This window comes from Rhynchophorus ferrugineus, unplaced genomic scaffold, assembly GCF_030347505.1.
Source record: "Rhynchophorus ferrugineus isolate W39M unplaced genomic scaffold, kcgeb_rfMv2 rfM3, whole genome shotgun sequence".
Taxonomy (NCBI): domain Eukaryota; kingdom Metazoa; phylum Arthropoda; class Insecta; order Coleoptera; family Curculionidae; genus Rhynchophorus; species Rhynchophorus ferrugineus.
Genome location: NW_027472582.1, coordinates 53532109 through 53547502, shown reverse-complemented (window position 1 = coordinate 53547502; position 15394 = coordinate 53532109). Strand labels below are relative to the sequence as shown.

At 30.9% G+C, this 15394-nt stretch overlaps 3 protein-coding genes across 8 annotated transcripts in view; all 3 read left to right on the top strand.

The window, feature by feature from the left end:
• Tmtc4 (Transmembrane O-mannosyltransferase targeting cadherins 4) overlaps positions 1 to 2736 on the top strand; it is a 3211-nt gene extending 475 nt beyond the window's left edge. Inside the window, exons 2-13 of one of the 5 annotated variants that reach the window (XR_013005029.1) lie at positions 1 to 44; positions 97 to 304; positions 357 to 518; positions 581 to 793; positions 896 to 1098; positions 1161 to 1341; positions 1407 to 1556; positions 1660 to 1821; positions 1887 to 2057; positions 2113 to 2296; positions 2378 to 2454; positions 2515 to 2587. The exon at positions 1 to 44 is cut by the window's left edge and continues 192 nt beyond it. Coding sequence is in view for 3 of the 5 variants with exons in the window: in XM_076399665.1 (XP_076255780.1) it covers positions 1 to 44; positions 97 to 304; positions 357 to 518; positions 581 to 793; positions 896 to 1098; positions 1161 to 1341; positions 1407 to 1556; positions 1660 to 1821; positions 1887 to 2057; positions 2113 to 2309; positions 2366 to 2454; positions 2515 to 2675 (1941 nt within the window). In the remaining 2 variants the exon portion in view is untranslated. Of the gene's footprint in view, positions 45 to 96; positions 305 to 356; positions 519 to 580; positions 794 to 895; positions 1099 to 1160; positions 1342 to 1406; positions 1557 to 1659; positions 1822 to 1886; positions 2058 to 2112; positions 2324 to 2365; positions 2455 to 2514 lie in introns of all 5 variants that reach the window. The other 4 variants (XR_013005028.1, XM_076399666.1, XM_076399665.1 and 1 more) reach the window with 4 other exon arrangements.
• An 89-nt stretch (positions 2737 to 2825) lies between these two features.
• On the top strand, positions 2826 to 3861 carry ATPsyndelta (ATP synthase, delta subunit). The gene is made up of 4 exons (XM_076399672.1): positions 2826 to 2964; positions 3107 to 3221; positions 3277 to 3579; positions 3725 to 3861. The coding sequence occupies exons 2-4, from the start codon at positions 3111 to 3113 to the stop codon at positions 3785 to 3787; spliced, it is 477 nt and encodes a 158-aa protein (XP_076255787.1). The 5' UTR covers positions 2826 to 2964; positions 3107 to 3110; the 3' UTR covers positions 3788 to 3861.
• A 1240-nt stretch (positions 3862 to 5101) lies between these two features.
• The window catches only part of LOC143193454 (acetylcholinesterase), a 104303-nt gene continuing 94010 nt past the window's right edge, over positions 5102 to 15394 (top strand). For both annotated transcript variants that reach the window (XM_076399669.1, XM_076399671.1), the window contains exon 1: positions 5102 to 5240. The gene's annotated coding sequence lies outside the window, so the exon portion shown is untranslated. The remainder of the gene's footprint in view (positions 5241 to 15394) is intronic.

Below are 15394 nucleotides of genomic sequence, written 5' to 3'. Positions count from 1 at the left end.
AATAGCCATAAAAGTTATAGACCTTTAACTATATTGTCATTCAGGTTTGAGGGTTTCAGGCTGTTGAATAATATTTTTATTTTCTATTTGTTACAGATTAAATATGTTTTTTTCCAATAATAGACTTGATGCATTTCAATTCCATACAGCAAATGTGGTTTTACATGGTATTTTATCAATAATCACATTACCATTTTTTGAATGTTTACTAAAAAGAAGGAAGCAACGGAAATCTTTATTGCCTCTGGATGACCCTGCATTTACCGGTGCACTTTTATTTGCTGCACATCCAATTCATTGTGAAGTTAGCAAAACTATAAACTAAATGATCATATAATAAATTTAATTCCTTGTAGTCTGTAGCTGCATTGGTAGGACGTGCAGATTTATTGGGAACAATTTTTTTTATGTTATTAATTATAATGTATAAATCCCAAAATAACTTCTCTTGGTTACTGTTGGTCTTTGGGATAACCAGTGCTGCAGTATTATGCAAAGAAACAGCCATTACAGTTTTGGTATGGTTCAATGGTAACTTTATCATTAATATAATATATTAATGTCCTTAATTTTTCTTTAGGGAATGTGTTTTATATATGAGGTTTATCTTAGAAAAACATCTAGTAAAGGATGGATGGACATACTAACGTACAAGTTAGCTACCCGATTGGGATTATTATTACTAACAGGGATTGTAATAATGTATCTGAGATTGAAAATTATGAATTTTGAAGGTCCTACATTTAGTCCCACTGATAATCCAGCAGCATTTTCTGATATAATTGTAACAAAAGTAAATACTTTAATGCTTTGGCTTGCATTATACCTTAATACATATTCTTAATATTATTTGCTCATGATTGTTCTAACATTCTAATATGTGTGTCTTTTTTAGATATTAACATATAATTATATATATTTTTTGAATGTCTTGCTGTTAATTTGGCCTCAATGGCTTTGTTTTGATTGGTCAATGGGCTGCATACCTTTGTTGGAATCATTTTTAGATTTGCGCGTTTTAATTGTTCTAATATTTTTGTCCGCAATCACTCTTATAATTTATAGAGTTCTAAAAAATTGTATTTCATTGAATAAAATGTAAGTTTAGTAATTCTATAATGTTATAGCTTCTATGTATATTTATAAAAAATATGTTATAGTGATGTAAGCGCAATTGGTTTATGTTTAACAATTTTACCATTTATACCAGCCTCAAATATTTTATTTAGAGTGGGATTTGTTATAGCAGAACGCAATTTGTTATTATCGAGTGCGGGCTTTTGTTTGTTGGTAGCTGTTGGATTAGAAAAACTTAAGAGCCGTTATGAACGTTATAAAAGTGTAAGGCGCAATATTAGTTTTATATATATATATATATATATTAATAATTTTGGAATTTGTTTTAGATATTATCAGCATTGTATGTTTTACTAGTAATATCATTCATTGCTCGTTGTATTCTACGGAATTACGAATGGCTTAATGAAGAGAGACTCTTTAAATCGGCACTTAAAGTATGTCCGTTGAATGCTAAAGTACATTATAACATTGCTAAAGTAAGTAAAATATTTGATACAAAGGGAGAGAAATTGCAAGTAATTTATAGTTGGAATTAAATTTTTTTTTATACTTATTTTAAATGTTTATACATTTTACTAGGTTGAAGCTGATCAAGGAAATAAACAAAGTGCTGTCAAAAATTATCGTCATGCACTAGAATTATATCCTAGCTATGAACAGGCTATGAATAATTTGGCTAACATTCTTCGAGACGAAGGAAATTTAGATGAAGCTGAAGTTTTGTTGAAAAAAGCAGTTGAGGTTCGTTTGTCATGAATATGTTAAGAAGTTGTTAATCAGAACTTCATCTTAACTTATTAAATTAGGTTAGACCAAATTTTGCTGCAGCTTGGATGAATCTTGGTATTGTATTAAGTGGCAAGGGCTTATCTTTGGAAGCTGAAAAAGCATATAAAACAGCTCTAAAATATAGAACTAAGTATGCTGATGCCCATTATAATTTAGGAAATTTGTTACTAGATCTTGGTCGTCATGAGGTAAATTTTGGCTTTAATTTAGTATTGGGATTAAAATGTTATTTGATTTTTATAGGAAGCTCTAGCCTCTTGGAAGGAGGCTACAAAAGTACGCCCTATTCATTCGGCAGCATGGGGTAATGCTTTAGCATTATTGGATTCCAGTGGAAGACCTGCTGAGGCTGTTGAATTAGGTCAAAAGGCGTTGCGATATGTTCCACGTGCCGCTCCGATCCACTTTGCATTAGGGAATGCTTTTGGTAAATTGCACAGGTATTATTTTAAAAGTAGATATATAATCAAAGTCAATTCAAATTAATTTAAATAAGTTTACCTTTTAGATTCGTAGAAGCGGAGGCTCATTTTTTGCAAGCAATAAAACTAAATGTAAACAATGCATTATGCTATTCTAATTTGGGTAAGTGATTAATGAAAAATCTTAACATTTAATGATTTTTATAATTTTATTATAATAAAGGAGTTTTATATCATCGCTGGGAGAAACCAAATGAAGCGAGAGAAATGTACCTCAAGGCATTAAAAGTCGATCCAAACCTGAAGTCAGCTCAAATAAATCTTAAGAAATTAGAATCTTCGTTAGTGACATCGAATGCTCATTCAAATAAATCTGATATTTAAATGTACGTACTTATATATTTATTGAAGTGTGTTCTTGTAAAATAAAGAATGTTTGTTTTTATATTGTTTTTAATATCTCACATTTTGTATTATGCCCTCCTATGATATAGTTTATCTAAAATTTGTATTGTCTACAGAATAGTTTTACGACGTTGTTGACGTTTTACCATCGAGCTAACATCCAAGGTTGGGTAACTTAGCTGTCATAGAAATAGCAGTCGGCTTTTAATACATTTAATAAAGTTGCTGTAAATTTCAATTAAACGTTTGTATTAAAAACGCATTTAAGGTAAAAAGTCATGATATAGTATTATATTTTCCGTTATAATTATATTGAATTCAATCTTTGGTAATTCTGAAAAAACAATTTGTTATGTAATAAAATATAAGGTTAAGTTACACAATTTTTAATTTTTAATATTAATTTTCAGAATAATGGCTGCTATAAGATCAATGTCCCGCCTTCTTACTCTCAGAAATTTAAGTACGACTTTAAAACGAGGATATGCTGATGAAATGAGCTTTACTTTTGCTTCTGGAAATCAAGTACATAATCAATGTTAAATCTGATTAATTATGATTGTAATAAATGTCTTTATAGGTCTTCTACGACGGGAAAAGTGTAAAGCAAGTTGATGTGCCATCATTTTCTGGTAGTTTTGGCATATTACCTCAACATGTCCCTACTTTAGCTGTATTGAAACCAGGTGTTGTTTCTGTCTATGAAAATGAAGGAAATGTAAAGAAAATTTTTGTATCTAGTGGTACGGTTACTATTAATGAAGATTCATCAGTACAAATTATAGCGGAAGAAGCTCATCCAGTTGAAAATATAGATCTTTCTGCTGCTAGAGAGATATTGAGTAAAGCTCAAAGCCAATTGTCATCAGCAGGCAATGATCAAGTTAGTATATATTAATAATATATATAATATATATGTATATGTATATATTAATAATATATATAACGTACTAATAATATATATAATATATTAATGTGTTAATTTCCAATATTTGTCAGTCCATAATTTATTTTTAATGATTTTCTAGGACAAAGCAGAAGCAGAAATTGCCATTGAAGTTGGTGAAGCTTTAGTAAAAGCTGTTGAATAAAAACATACCATTGTACTGAATCAGTAATTTTTTGTTATATGTATAGCTCTATGAAATAAAATTTCTCTATTATTTATTGCATATATTCATTTGCTCTATTGTAATTTTTTGTTATAATTAAAATCCTTTATGCCATTTTTTTAATATTAATATTTATCATATGCATAATATATATATATATATATATATATATATATATATATATATATATATATATATTAAATGTTCTTTTGAATATCAACACATTTTATATCATACTTATTAATATATTATAGATTAATATGTTATTATAAGAAAAATAAAGTATACTCAGTAGTAACACTTTACTATCACTGTAAGGTTTTCATGACTGGTTTTGGCAAATTAATATAAAAGTCTATTTTTTTAAGATTGATTTAGAATATCATCAACATAGATCAATGAATAATTTTCAAACTAGTGAGAGTAAGCTTATGAAATATTTTCCTTGTTAATAAAAGTTCTTTTTTAATATCATTGATAAATATAAATCATATATTTGATACAATTATTGTATAATAAAAACAAAAAACAATAAAATTAAAAATTGTAGGTTTTTACATATTGTTTCAGAATATCATTGTATTGAATAATTTTTAAGCCAGTAAGAGTAAAGTTATGAAATGTTTTTTCTAATAATAAAATTTCTGTTGCAGATTAATGATATATTTAAATATGTTATACTCAGAAACATATAACATTTTAAATTAATATGATAATTACATATACTATTTTGTAAGAAAAAATAAAGCATAAATAAAATTAGATATTTACGGTGGTTATACAGTTTTAATAATCATATTAGTGTAAATATAGATATCTTAATTAACCCTGCCTTAGACTGTCAAAATTATTGAATAATTAAACCAGTGAAAGTAAATCCATGCAAACTATTTGCTATCAAAATAATCTACTGGTGAATCTAAAACTAAAATAAGTTTTTATGATAAGTAACTCTTATTCATAATGCTCCTTATATATTGATATTATATTGGTATTTTGATGTAATAATAAATACAATTAATTATTATATTGTTGATATATTAACGGATTTAAATATAATTTTAAAATGTTTTTTTATATAGAAAAATATATATGACGATTCGATACTTGAACATTTTGTGTAGCCAAGTCAGATTTAGAGTAGATAGTTGGAGAAACGGGGAACAACCATCGTAAAACTGGCGCAGGCGTCCACCCTCATCGTAGTCCGGGCTGCCGAGCAGACGCGCATTTTGCTTGCCCTCCTGCAAAGCCCCGTCATACTCCTATCGTTGCGGAGGCTGAATCTATCCAGCTGCAGGTACGTTCAAGCTCCACTCAGTAGCGGATTCGGATCATTTTCTTCCGGTGTATTTTCCTGGCGAGTTCGTAAAGTAGCCGGTTGCGTTAGATAGTACCTTTCTCGGATTTGTAGCTTGGCACAACCGACAAGGTAAGTTTAAATATACGTGCTTTTTCAAATATTTATAGATGTGTATGAAGACATTTTTCAACAGTATAAGCTCTTTTACAGAACCTTCTGATTTGTTAATGTAGGAGTTATTTTTAATTAATCACACTTCCCCGAATTTAATATCTGTTATTAATCCCAATGTATTTTTTATATAAGATACTTTTTTACGGCTATTTTAATAGAAATGCGAATCCTTCAAATTATTATCCGTTGGCAAGGTCAAATATATGTAAAAGTAACAATTTTTTTGTACAAAACAAAATATTTTCTTTAAAAATTATTTATATATGTAATACGATATCGTTGTTGCTAGAATAATATAAAATAATAGTAAATGTTACAAATTACATGCGTTATTTCGTACAATTTTATTGATATAACTTGTTTTCTATTAAATATTAATAATCCTATATTTTGTTATACATAGATTGAGTTGAGGCATTACATTGCAGTTATATCTTTTATTAAGTAATCATATTTATTTAATGTACATATTTATTAATATAACATAATGAACATAACTGAATTAACTTTACGTTACTGTATTTATAGTGTGTTATTAAATACCGATGATTATTTATTGCCATAGGAGACTATATTAAATTGTAAACTTTTTGTTGCTATTCTTAGATGGTAGAACCATAATAGTAAATCAATTATTTAAAGTAATTTTCTTTATAATTCTTTAAGTTGTTGTTTGATAATATTTTAGATACATTTGATAAAATATTTATTAATTAAATAGTATCGACCATTCATAATAACTATTCTTTACGTATGTAAAATTAATATTTTTGTACATAATTTTTGAGATTATGAAGCACTTTTATTTTTGCAATAACAATTATTTTAATATTATGCCTTAATTATTTTCGATGAATGTTATATTCTTATATGTTGTAACAGGTTATAACATTTTATTAATGTACGCGTTGTTAATCACAATGTACATAACATAACTTTGTCAAAAATCGTTAGAAAAATAAAATTCGATTAACATTATTTGTTGTCAAGGTAACGTAAAGTAATATTTATTTTTATGCAAAGCCGGCTGTACCAAAAGATATAGTTGAAGCTGTAATAAGAAACACAAATAAATGACGTCGAATAGTAGCTAAAGCGTATCTCTATTTGTACTTTTTTTCGTCGCATTTCAGTGTAGTCCTATTTAATTAGCGAGCTGATTGGAGAGGTGCCCCGGCGAATCGTCGAATGAGAAAACTCGGAACAATTTTGTTTCAGCCATTTCGTAGTGAATTGTCGGCGAAATTTGAAAGGTCAATTCGGAATGCGTGGGTGATAGTTGGATCGAGGGAGAGAACCCTTTAAAGCGCATAGATTATTCAAGGCTTACTATATATAGTTTCACTTTGGTTTATTAAAGGTGCATTTCTCTACAATGACTTTGTTACTAACGTAATTAAAATAACTAGTGATCGCCTTGTGGTCGCCTAAATTCAACAACAATTTATAAAGTTAATCATGTTTCTTTCATAATGTACCAAAGAGAATAACAAAACTAAAATAACAAAAAAATAATAAAAATTATATGTTAATATTACTAAAACTTGTTTTGACAATAACAGCTCAACTGAAAAGTTCTCAGCCTACCGTAGTAAAACACATTTTTTTGGCAAAATTATTTCTTTTCATTCAACATAATTCCTTTCAAGGGTGATACACTGATTATAGCTTCATTCATATGATGATACATGATGATAGCATTATTTTGAGATCTGAGAACAGGATATAGTCGCTGGGGTCTAGATCTGGAGAATACGGTGGATGAGGAAGCAATTCGAAGCCCAATTCATGGATTTTTGCTATCGTTTTCACTGACTTGTAACATGGTGCATTGTCTTGGCAAAGCAGTACTTACTTTTTCTTCAAATGCGGCCGTTTTTCGGTAGGTAGGTAGTTAATGAAAATGATTCCATGCGCATCCCAAAATACAGACGCCATAACCTTGCCAGTCGACTGTTGCGTTTTCCCACACTTTGGAGCGGGTTCATTGTGTGCAGTCATCAGCAGTGAATCATCAATTCGTCGTTGTTTTTGGTCAAAAGTGAGCTCACGCGGCACCCACTTTGCACAGAGCTTTCTCATATCCAAATATTCGTAAATGATATGATGTACACGTTCAGTTATTTCATTCAATTACAATTTACGGTCATTCAAAATCGTTTTGTTGATTTTTTAAAGTTTTCGTCCGTAATAATCGCTTTTGGGCGTCCACTGCGTTCACTGTCTTCGGTGCTCATTTCACCACGTCTAAAATTAGCATACCAATCCTTGATGGTTGATTTTCATGGGGCAGTGCCCGGAAAATCGGCATCAAGCCAAGTTTTTGCTTCAGCTGTATTTTTCCCTTCAAAAAACAATATTTTATTAACACGCGAAATTCCTTATTAACCATTTTTTTTTCGCAATAACAAAAGTTGTTTTACACAAAATGCTATAATTCACAAACTAATGCTCTGACAGCTGTCAAATTTTTACACGCATCTTCTGCAGGTTAGGGCTAACTAAAAAACATATGTATTTAATTTTAGTAACGCCATCTATGTGTCATCAAACTATCATAAAATTGCATCGGTCTTTTTACTTATTTATTCCACTATTTAATCTTTAAAATAATAACTATCATATTTTTTCCAGTCAGTGAATTTATTTATTTGAAACTCATCTTTAATTTGGCTTTTATGACTTTCATTAATCTACTGACTTCTACCTTCCCTTATATTCCACATAGGAGGACTGAGAATTCACCAACAACTTAGAAACTAAAACAATAATTTTAACTCTTGGTGCAAACATTAATGTATTTATTACTTGTAATATTTGGTTACGATTTCGTTACGAAATGGATTTACTTGATTGGATTAATTAGATTTAGTTCTGAGTTCACCAGATATCAAATTAATTGAAAATCTTAAAATTAAAAATGGATTGATTGCCGTTTATATTATGTGCCTGAAAAAGCTGCTTGCGATAATCTAAATACCTCGTAAAAAGACGATTCTTGTTATTCTGGAATTTTGTTAATCCATACTAGGATGACATTTTCGCATGTCGTGTTTTTCTTTCACAGCTGAATATACGTTTTGATCAATTAGACCCATTCATTTGTTCTCTCTACAAATAATGTAAAATTTAACTTTAAATGATCATTCTTTTCTTAATCGTTAAATTATAACCATAACTCTTCAATAGTTCCAGCAATACGACAATAACTACAAGTAGTACACAATCTTAAACAAGACTGCTTAAAATTAGATAAAATTATTTAATAATATCTTAATTCACTAATTTTCTGTATTAATATCGCTTCAAATACAAAACGTAAGGATTTGTCTTCGGATTTAAAATTGTTTATTGCTAAATTGACATTTTGCGGAAAAGCGCTGCCAGATTTTGATTTTAAAAATTCGACGTCCGTGTCTATTTACGTACAATACAAACTACGAATAATCTACTGTATTACAATTAGAGCTATTAGAGGGTCAATCCAATGAAAATAGAACCTAAAATATTTGCTTATATATTGTGTATCACCGATTTGACTGCTATTCCCGGTTGTTTGATTTGGGCATCTTTCATTTTATTGGATTTTACGGTAAAATTCTCCTTCCGTGTAAGATTGCCAAATTTCGAGCTTCTCGAGCTCTGGTTTTCCTCAAAAAAGGAAGCAAAATTTTTATCATATAGAATTTCAAAATTGAACAAAAATGTTTCTTTAATGTTCATACGTGCTATCACTACCCTCACTTGTAGTTCCCCATAATATTTTGCTTGTATTGGCTTTGATAATGTTGTTTGAATCATATAATATCTCAGTAAAATGAAATAACAGCAACATGAAATAAATAAAGAAAAAATAAAGATATTTTATTATATATATATTTTAAAGTCTCCTTTTACCAACTACGGGTTTATCTGGACTGGGCCTAAAGTTTAACATGGGCTCCGAACCACGGTCCTCAGCATTAAGCCTACCGACTGGCGAGTGATCAACTTTAGAAATCATACCAGAAGACATCCGGTCTTACCCAGCCTGGTTACTGACGTGACTGGGGTCACTTTCCTTGTCAGGTTTTACACTCTTGCCTATAACATTCACAAATTTTTAAACAATCACAAACATAAATTTACGACCAGGCCCCAGCAGGATTCGAACCCGCGGCTATCGCAACAACCTAACTTACTCTAATAACTATTCTAGCTTATTCTAGAGATTATTAAATCTCACTCTATGTGTCTATTAATCACTTCGTATGGTCGTTTACATTTGAGCCTACGCACTTCACTGTCATCGCACACATTTAACTATTTGGCGAGTGCATTGGGATGCACTAATGGTCTTTCAGAGTATTTCGCACTAAAAGTCCGAATTACACTCTTTAGGAGTCTATGGGGATATCGTGCTGAATCAGTTTGTTGGACACGTAATATGGGGCATCGACGATCTATGTTAGATTTGCTAGTAGTACCCCACAGTTCAATACCATAGGTCCAAATAGGTCTAATACTTAAAGAGACTTATACAGAAAAACCTTGTTATCTAATGATAATTTAGATTTACGACCTATCACCCAGTACATTTGGTTTAGTTTAATCCAAATCTGTTTGCGTTTTGTCACTATATGTTTTTTTTCTATGTTAAACGTCGGTCGAAATGCCTTCTCAAAAATTTAACGTTGTCTGCTTGCGGAAGTTCATGATTATTCAATTTTACTAAGTTACATGTTCTTCTACAAAGGCTGAATGTCACATGGGTAAATTTTGTCTTATTTGCATTGATACGCCACGTTTTCAACCACAATTCGACTTTATTAAGATGAAGTTGGAGGTTTCTTGTGGCTGATTTGGGATCCTCGTGTGATTATAAAACCGCTGTATCGTTAGCAAATGTTGCAACAGTAGTGATTCTTGAGGTCGGTAGGTCAGCTGTATATAATATTTATAACAAGCCCTGCGGAACACCCGAATATATTGGGTGTAGGTCAGTGTATTCGTCACCCTGCTTGACAATAAAATGTCTGTTTGGGAAGTACGATTTCAGCAGTTGAAACTGCGTATGGGGCAAAAGCTTTTTCAATTTAACTTGCAGTCCAGTATGCCACACCTTGCCGAAGGCCTGAGAAATATCGAGAAATGCAACGGAGCAATAGTTTTTGTTAATTTGGTTGACTATTCTATGTATTTGTCCTATGGTTCCGTGTTTATTACAGAAGCCAAATTGATGGTCTGAAATAATGTTTCTCTAAAATAAAATAAATATGAGGGCAAAGCCACATTTTTTTGTAGAATTATGTAATTGCATTGGCGATTAAAATTATATGTTATAATAACCTCATTAGGTTTTAATATCTTTTGACACAATATGACTTTCTGATCACACCAATTTGTAGTAACTTTTATAGCCGATGGATGGTTTCCCTGCTCTTCTATTACAGTATTTTTAATGTTTGATGTCATATAGGTATTTATTTCAATTATTTGTCGCCATTTGTGCTTTTAGTTTTTTTAAATTATATCTATTTATAAAAATCAGACTTTTATTTTCATATGAAACCTATTTGGATTTAACATTGAAATGCAATAAAATCCTTGTTTGTTTCGACTTTCTGCCCATTTAGGAAAGTTTGTCAGATATTGTTTACGAGATTTTCATCATTGAGGATGTCGAGATATTAATTTGATGTAATGCGGCTAGTGATGTGAATGAGAGGACCAGGTGAATACCATCATATTACCGCTCAAATCACAACGGAATTTCTCTCATGTTTGGTTGTAGGAAGCAGGCAGTCCGTAGGCTTCTTTTAGGGTTATTCACCTTTACATTGCACCTTGGTTTCTATTATAAAGGGTTCCGAAATCAGAGACCCTCCATGAATATCAGCTTTGTGGAGTTCCCGCTTTACTGTTTTTATCGAAGCAGTTATATTACTTAAGGGATTGTTGAGTTCTGTTGTCACTTCTGCCGGGCTAGTTTTTTAAAATGTTTATCGTTCTAAGTTAACTTTGTGTATGATCTTATTATTGTGGCTACTATCGTTCATGAAAATTTAAACAATTCAGCTGTATTTCGTCACAAACGTTCACGCTAACCTAGCACCAAATCTGATTTCACACATTTCACTGATATTCTTGTTTTAACAGCCTTAGAGCAAATACGTATAATAAGCTGAAATATAACCTATACTCTACCCAAAGTAGCAGTGAATTCAAGTCATCTCAATTTATGACATCAAAACGTCGCAATGTTGCTACGCTTTGACATTTAATTTATTTTAGCTTTGATATATAACAATATTCTAATATAAATAAAATAATAAAACAAAAATGTTATGAAATATAATTTATTTTAACATCATACCACAACAGTTAAGCAGAGATTTGAAATTTATTAAAACAAGTAAAGCGCCAGGACAGCGTTTGCCGGTTTATAAACTCTTATCACTATTGTTGAAGGATTGAAGAATTTTGCAGACATTTGACAAACGAACGATTTTTACAGGCTGATTTGATTACATGTTCAAACCTATCAGACAGCATCATACCTCTTTTTAACTGGAATAAAATTAGATTGAAAATTATTTTCTGTTATTAAAACGAATTTACAAATTGTAACAGGCAATATATTATACATCTTAATGACTTGAGTGACTTCACTGCTACTTTGTATGGACGATACAAGACTTGGCATGTAAACTGGCATGTAAAACTAGACGTCGTATTATTTATACGGAAAGTGTATTTCCAACATGCAATAAAGTGTACTATTACGCATGATGTTCATATTATTTTGTTTATTCTCTGTTTATAATGTGGTCATTCTTAAAAAATTAAACTATTCCAATTGGTTCTTTAAAATTAGCGGTAGTATGCCAGAAAAATATCGTAAATGTCATAATATTATCTTTTATATAATACCAATATTGATTTAATAACATTTTATGTCAGCTAGGTTGGCATAGTGGTCAAGACGATAGGACGACACTCGTCGTTGGCCCGATTTCTGCTGGGGCATGGTCGTAAGTTTATATTTGTGATTGTTGAAGCAACAGTGCAAACTCCGAAAATGAAAATGATCCCGGTCAGTAACCAGGCTGGATAAGACCGGATGCCTTCTGAGTTGATCACTGGTCAGTTGTTAGGCTTAATGCCGCGGACAGTGGTTCGGAGCCCATGTTAAACAGTAGGTCCAGTCCAGATAAACCCTAGTTGGTAAAAAGAAAACTAAAATATAATAAAAAAAGGGTTTATATAAGATTTATTTTATTTTATTTTTGTGCTATGCAAGTAAATTACTAATGCAAATAATTCACTTCAAAAAAATATAATACACTTCAAGTCAACTCAGAAAACATTATTTCAGTAAATTACATATGGAATTATAAATATTTATATAATATATTTAATATTAAGTAATAAACATATAATCAATTTTAATTATTTATGATTTATTTCGACTTCTGAATATTTGATACCCAGATGTGTTACGTGGACAATCCTCTATATGGCATGTGTGGTATAACTTAATACGCCATTTAACGATAACGTCAAACCAATTTAAAATCATCTGTTTATATTTGAGCGGTGCAGTCATGCGACCATTTTTTGTCCCGTCCAGTTTAGTTTGTTACGATCGGACGACACAATAAAGAAAGTTATTTATTGTTACTAGTGTGATAAAAAAAGACGGTTAATTTCAATTGGTTTGTTCAATTTCATGTTGTACTTGACATTTAAACTTAAAAAGATAATTATCGGTAGTGTATCTTGAGGATTACAGTTAATTACAATCATTGAGACTATTCCTGGCTCTACAAACTTAATAATTTTAACAAACAATATTTGATAATTATTAAGATAACAGGGTCTATTTAATACAAATTACCTAACTATTATAATATTAAACCTATACTAACTACTAATACTAGTTTTTGGCTAGAGGCTTTTTTATATATATTTTAAAGTCTCCTTTTACCAACTAGGGGTTTATCTGGACTAGACCTACAGTTTAACGTGGGCTCCGAACCACGGTCCTCGGCATTAAGCTTATCGACTGGCGAATTACCGACTTAGAAATCATCCCAGAAGACATCCGGTCTTATCCAGCCTGGTTACTGACGTGACTGGGATCATTTTCCTTGTCTGATTTTGCACTCTTGCCTATGACAATCACAAACATACATTTACGACCATGCCCAAGCAGGATTCGAACCCGCGACTATCGCAACAGTAGGTGTACCGATCCTGTCGCCTTTGCCACTGCGCCACCAAACCCGCAGAGGCTTTTTAATTGTGTATATGTTTGTATTAAATCCAAATAAAGTAATACATTAACAGTAATGTTCTAATAGACTTTCAAAAATTAAAAAACGCTTATGACAGAAGAATGTGTGTATAGTCTATTCAAAATTACAGTAAACTCACGTTATCACGATGTCGAGTATATTGCCGATCGCAGTTTGCAAGTTCGTTTTAAGATCAGGCAATATTTGTCTTCTCATGGTACCCTGGTTAAAATGGAGATACAATGCTGTCTGATACGTTTGAATATGTAACCGAATCAGGCTACAAATTTGCCTGATTGTCAAATCTCTGCAAAATTCTTCAAAAAATGTGTCATTATATTTACAGGTTGAAACCGGCAAACGTTTTGGCGCTCTGCTTGTTTTAATACATCGCAAATCGCTGCTAATCATAACTCTGATTGAAAATGCCGAAGCCATTATATAGAGTCAGAACCGATTGCATTTCTAATTAGTTACTTCGAACAGGAGCGAGATAATATAGACATTATATGTATTTTAGTTATTTATTTAGGATAGTTGCTGACTACAACGAGAATTTTATGGATTAACAATTACAATTTACAAACATATTTTATATTATTGTAACATATGTTTGTAATTACATTATGTAACTTGGTTGTTTTATTGGAAGGACTATATATGCAATTCGAACAGTGTTTACAAGAAACTTAACATCTATATTATCTTAAATGTTTTGAATACGAATTGAAGGCAAATCATACTTATACTATTATTTCATTATATTTAATTTGCTAATTAATTAAGGATAGTTTAATGACAACATTATCAAGACGTTTTTGTGTTATCAAGGATAAAACAAAATAAACAGAACGTTGTTATTACAGAACGAAAGTCAATGTTATCGTAAAATAATGAAGAAAAACAGCGAAAATCACCTTCGAACTTTTCTAGTTGAAAGGCGACGAAGTTCAGCCCTAGATGTTTTCATATTTTCCAACGAGCATCGATTATTTCCAGCTAGGTTTTATCGCACCTAAATTGGGTAACCGCCCTACATCGATAAAGGATTCAACGGATTCTAGTCGCCCTAGTTTAACGAAAAACCTATAACGAATGTTTGTCTGCCTTTAAAATGTCAAAAACACTTGTGTCTTATAATAACAATAGTCAATAACAATAGGGGAAAATATAAAGGGTATTATTTGGCCGTTAGATCGATAGATAATATTTGAATAAGCATTTCTGATAGTTTTTTTTATAAATTGTGATACTTAAGAATGTTTTCATCGTCTGCTTTGATGACTGCTTATGGAAATATTTTTTTATTTTAAATAATGTGTATGTTAATGAGGAATATTATTTAGGTTATTGAATTTTTAGGTAATTATTTGCTATATTAATAAGTCTTCCAGTTTAACGATAAAATATACCATCAATTAAAATTGTCTGATGGTTTTAAAAGCGCTAGCTCATAAAATATTTTTTTATATATTTTTAAGTTTCCGTTTTACTCGCTAGGGAACTACGGTCCTCGGCATTAAGCCTACGGACTGGAGTACCAGCCCGATTACTGGGATTATTTTCCTTGTAGGATTTTGCTCTTTTGCCTTTTGGACAATCACAATTATAAATAATGACAAACATAAATTTATCACAATGCCCCAGCAGGATTCGGACCCGCAACTTTTAAAACAGTAGGAGAACCGTCCTATCGCCTTGACCATTGCTCCAACCAAGCCGGCAGCTCATCGAAGATTTGTCAATGATTCTGCGATTTTAAATCGACATCACATTTTTTGCGAAGGTATATTGTGGGCCAACTTACTGCTTCAATATGAAAAGCTGCAA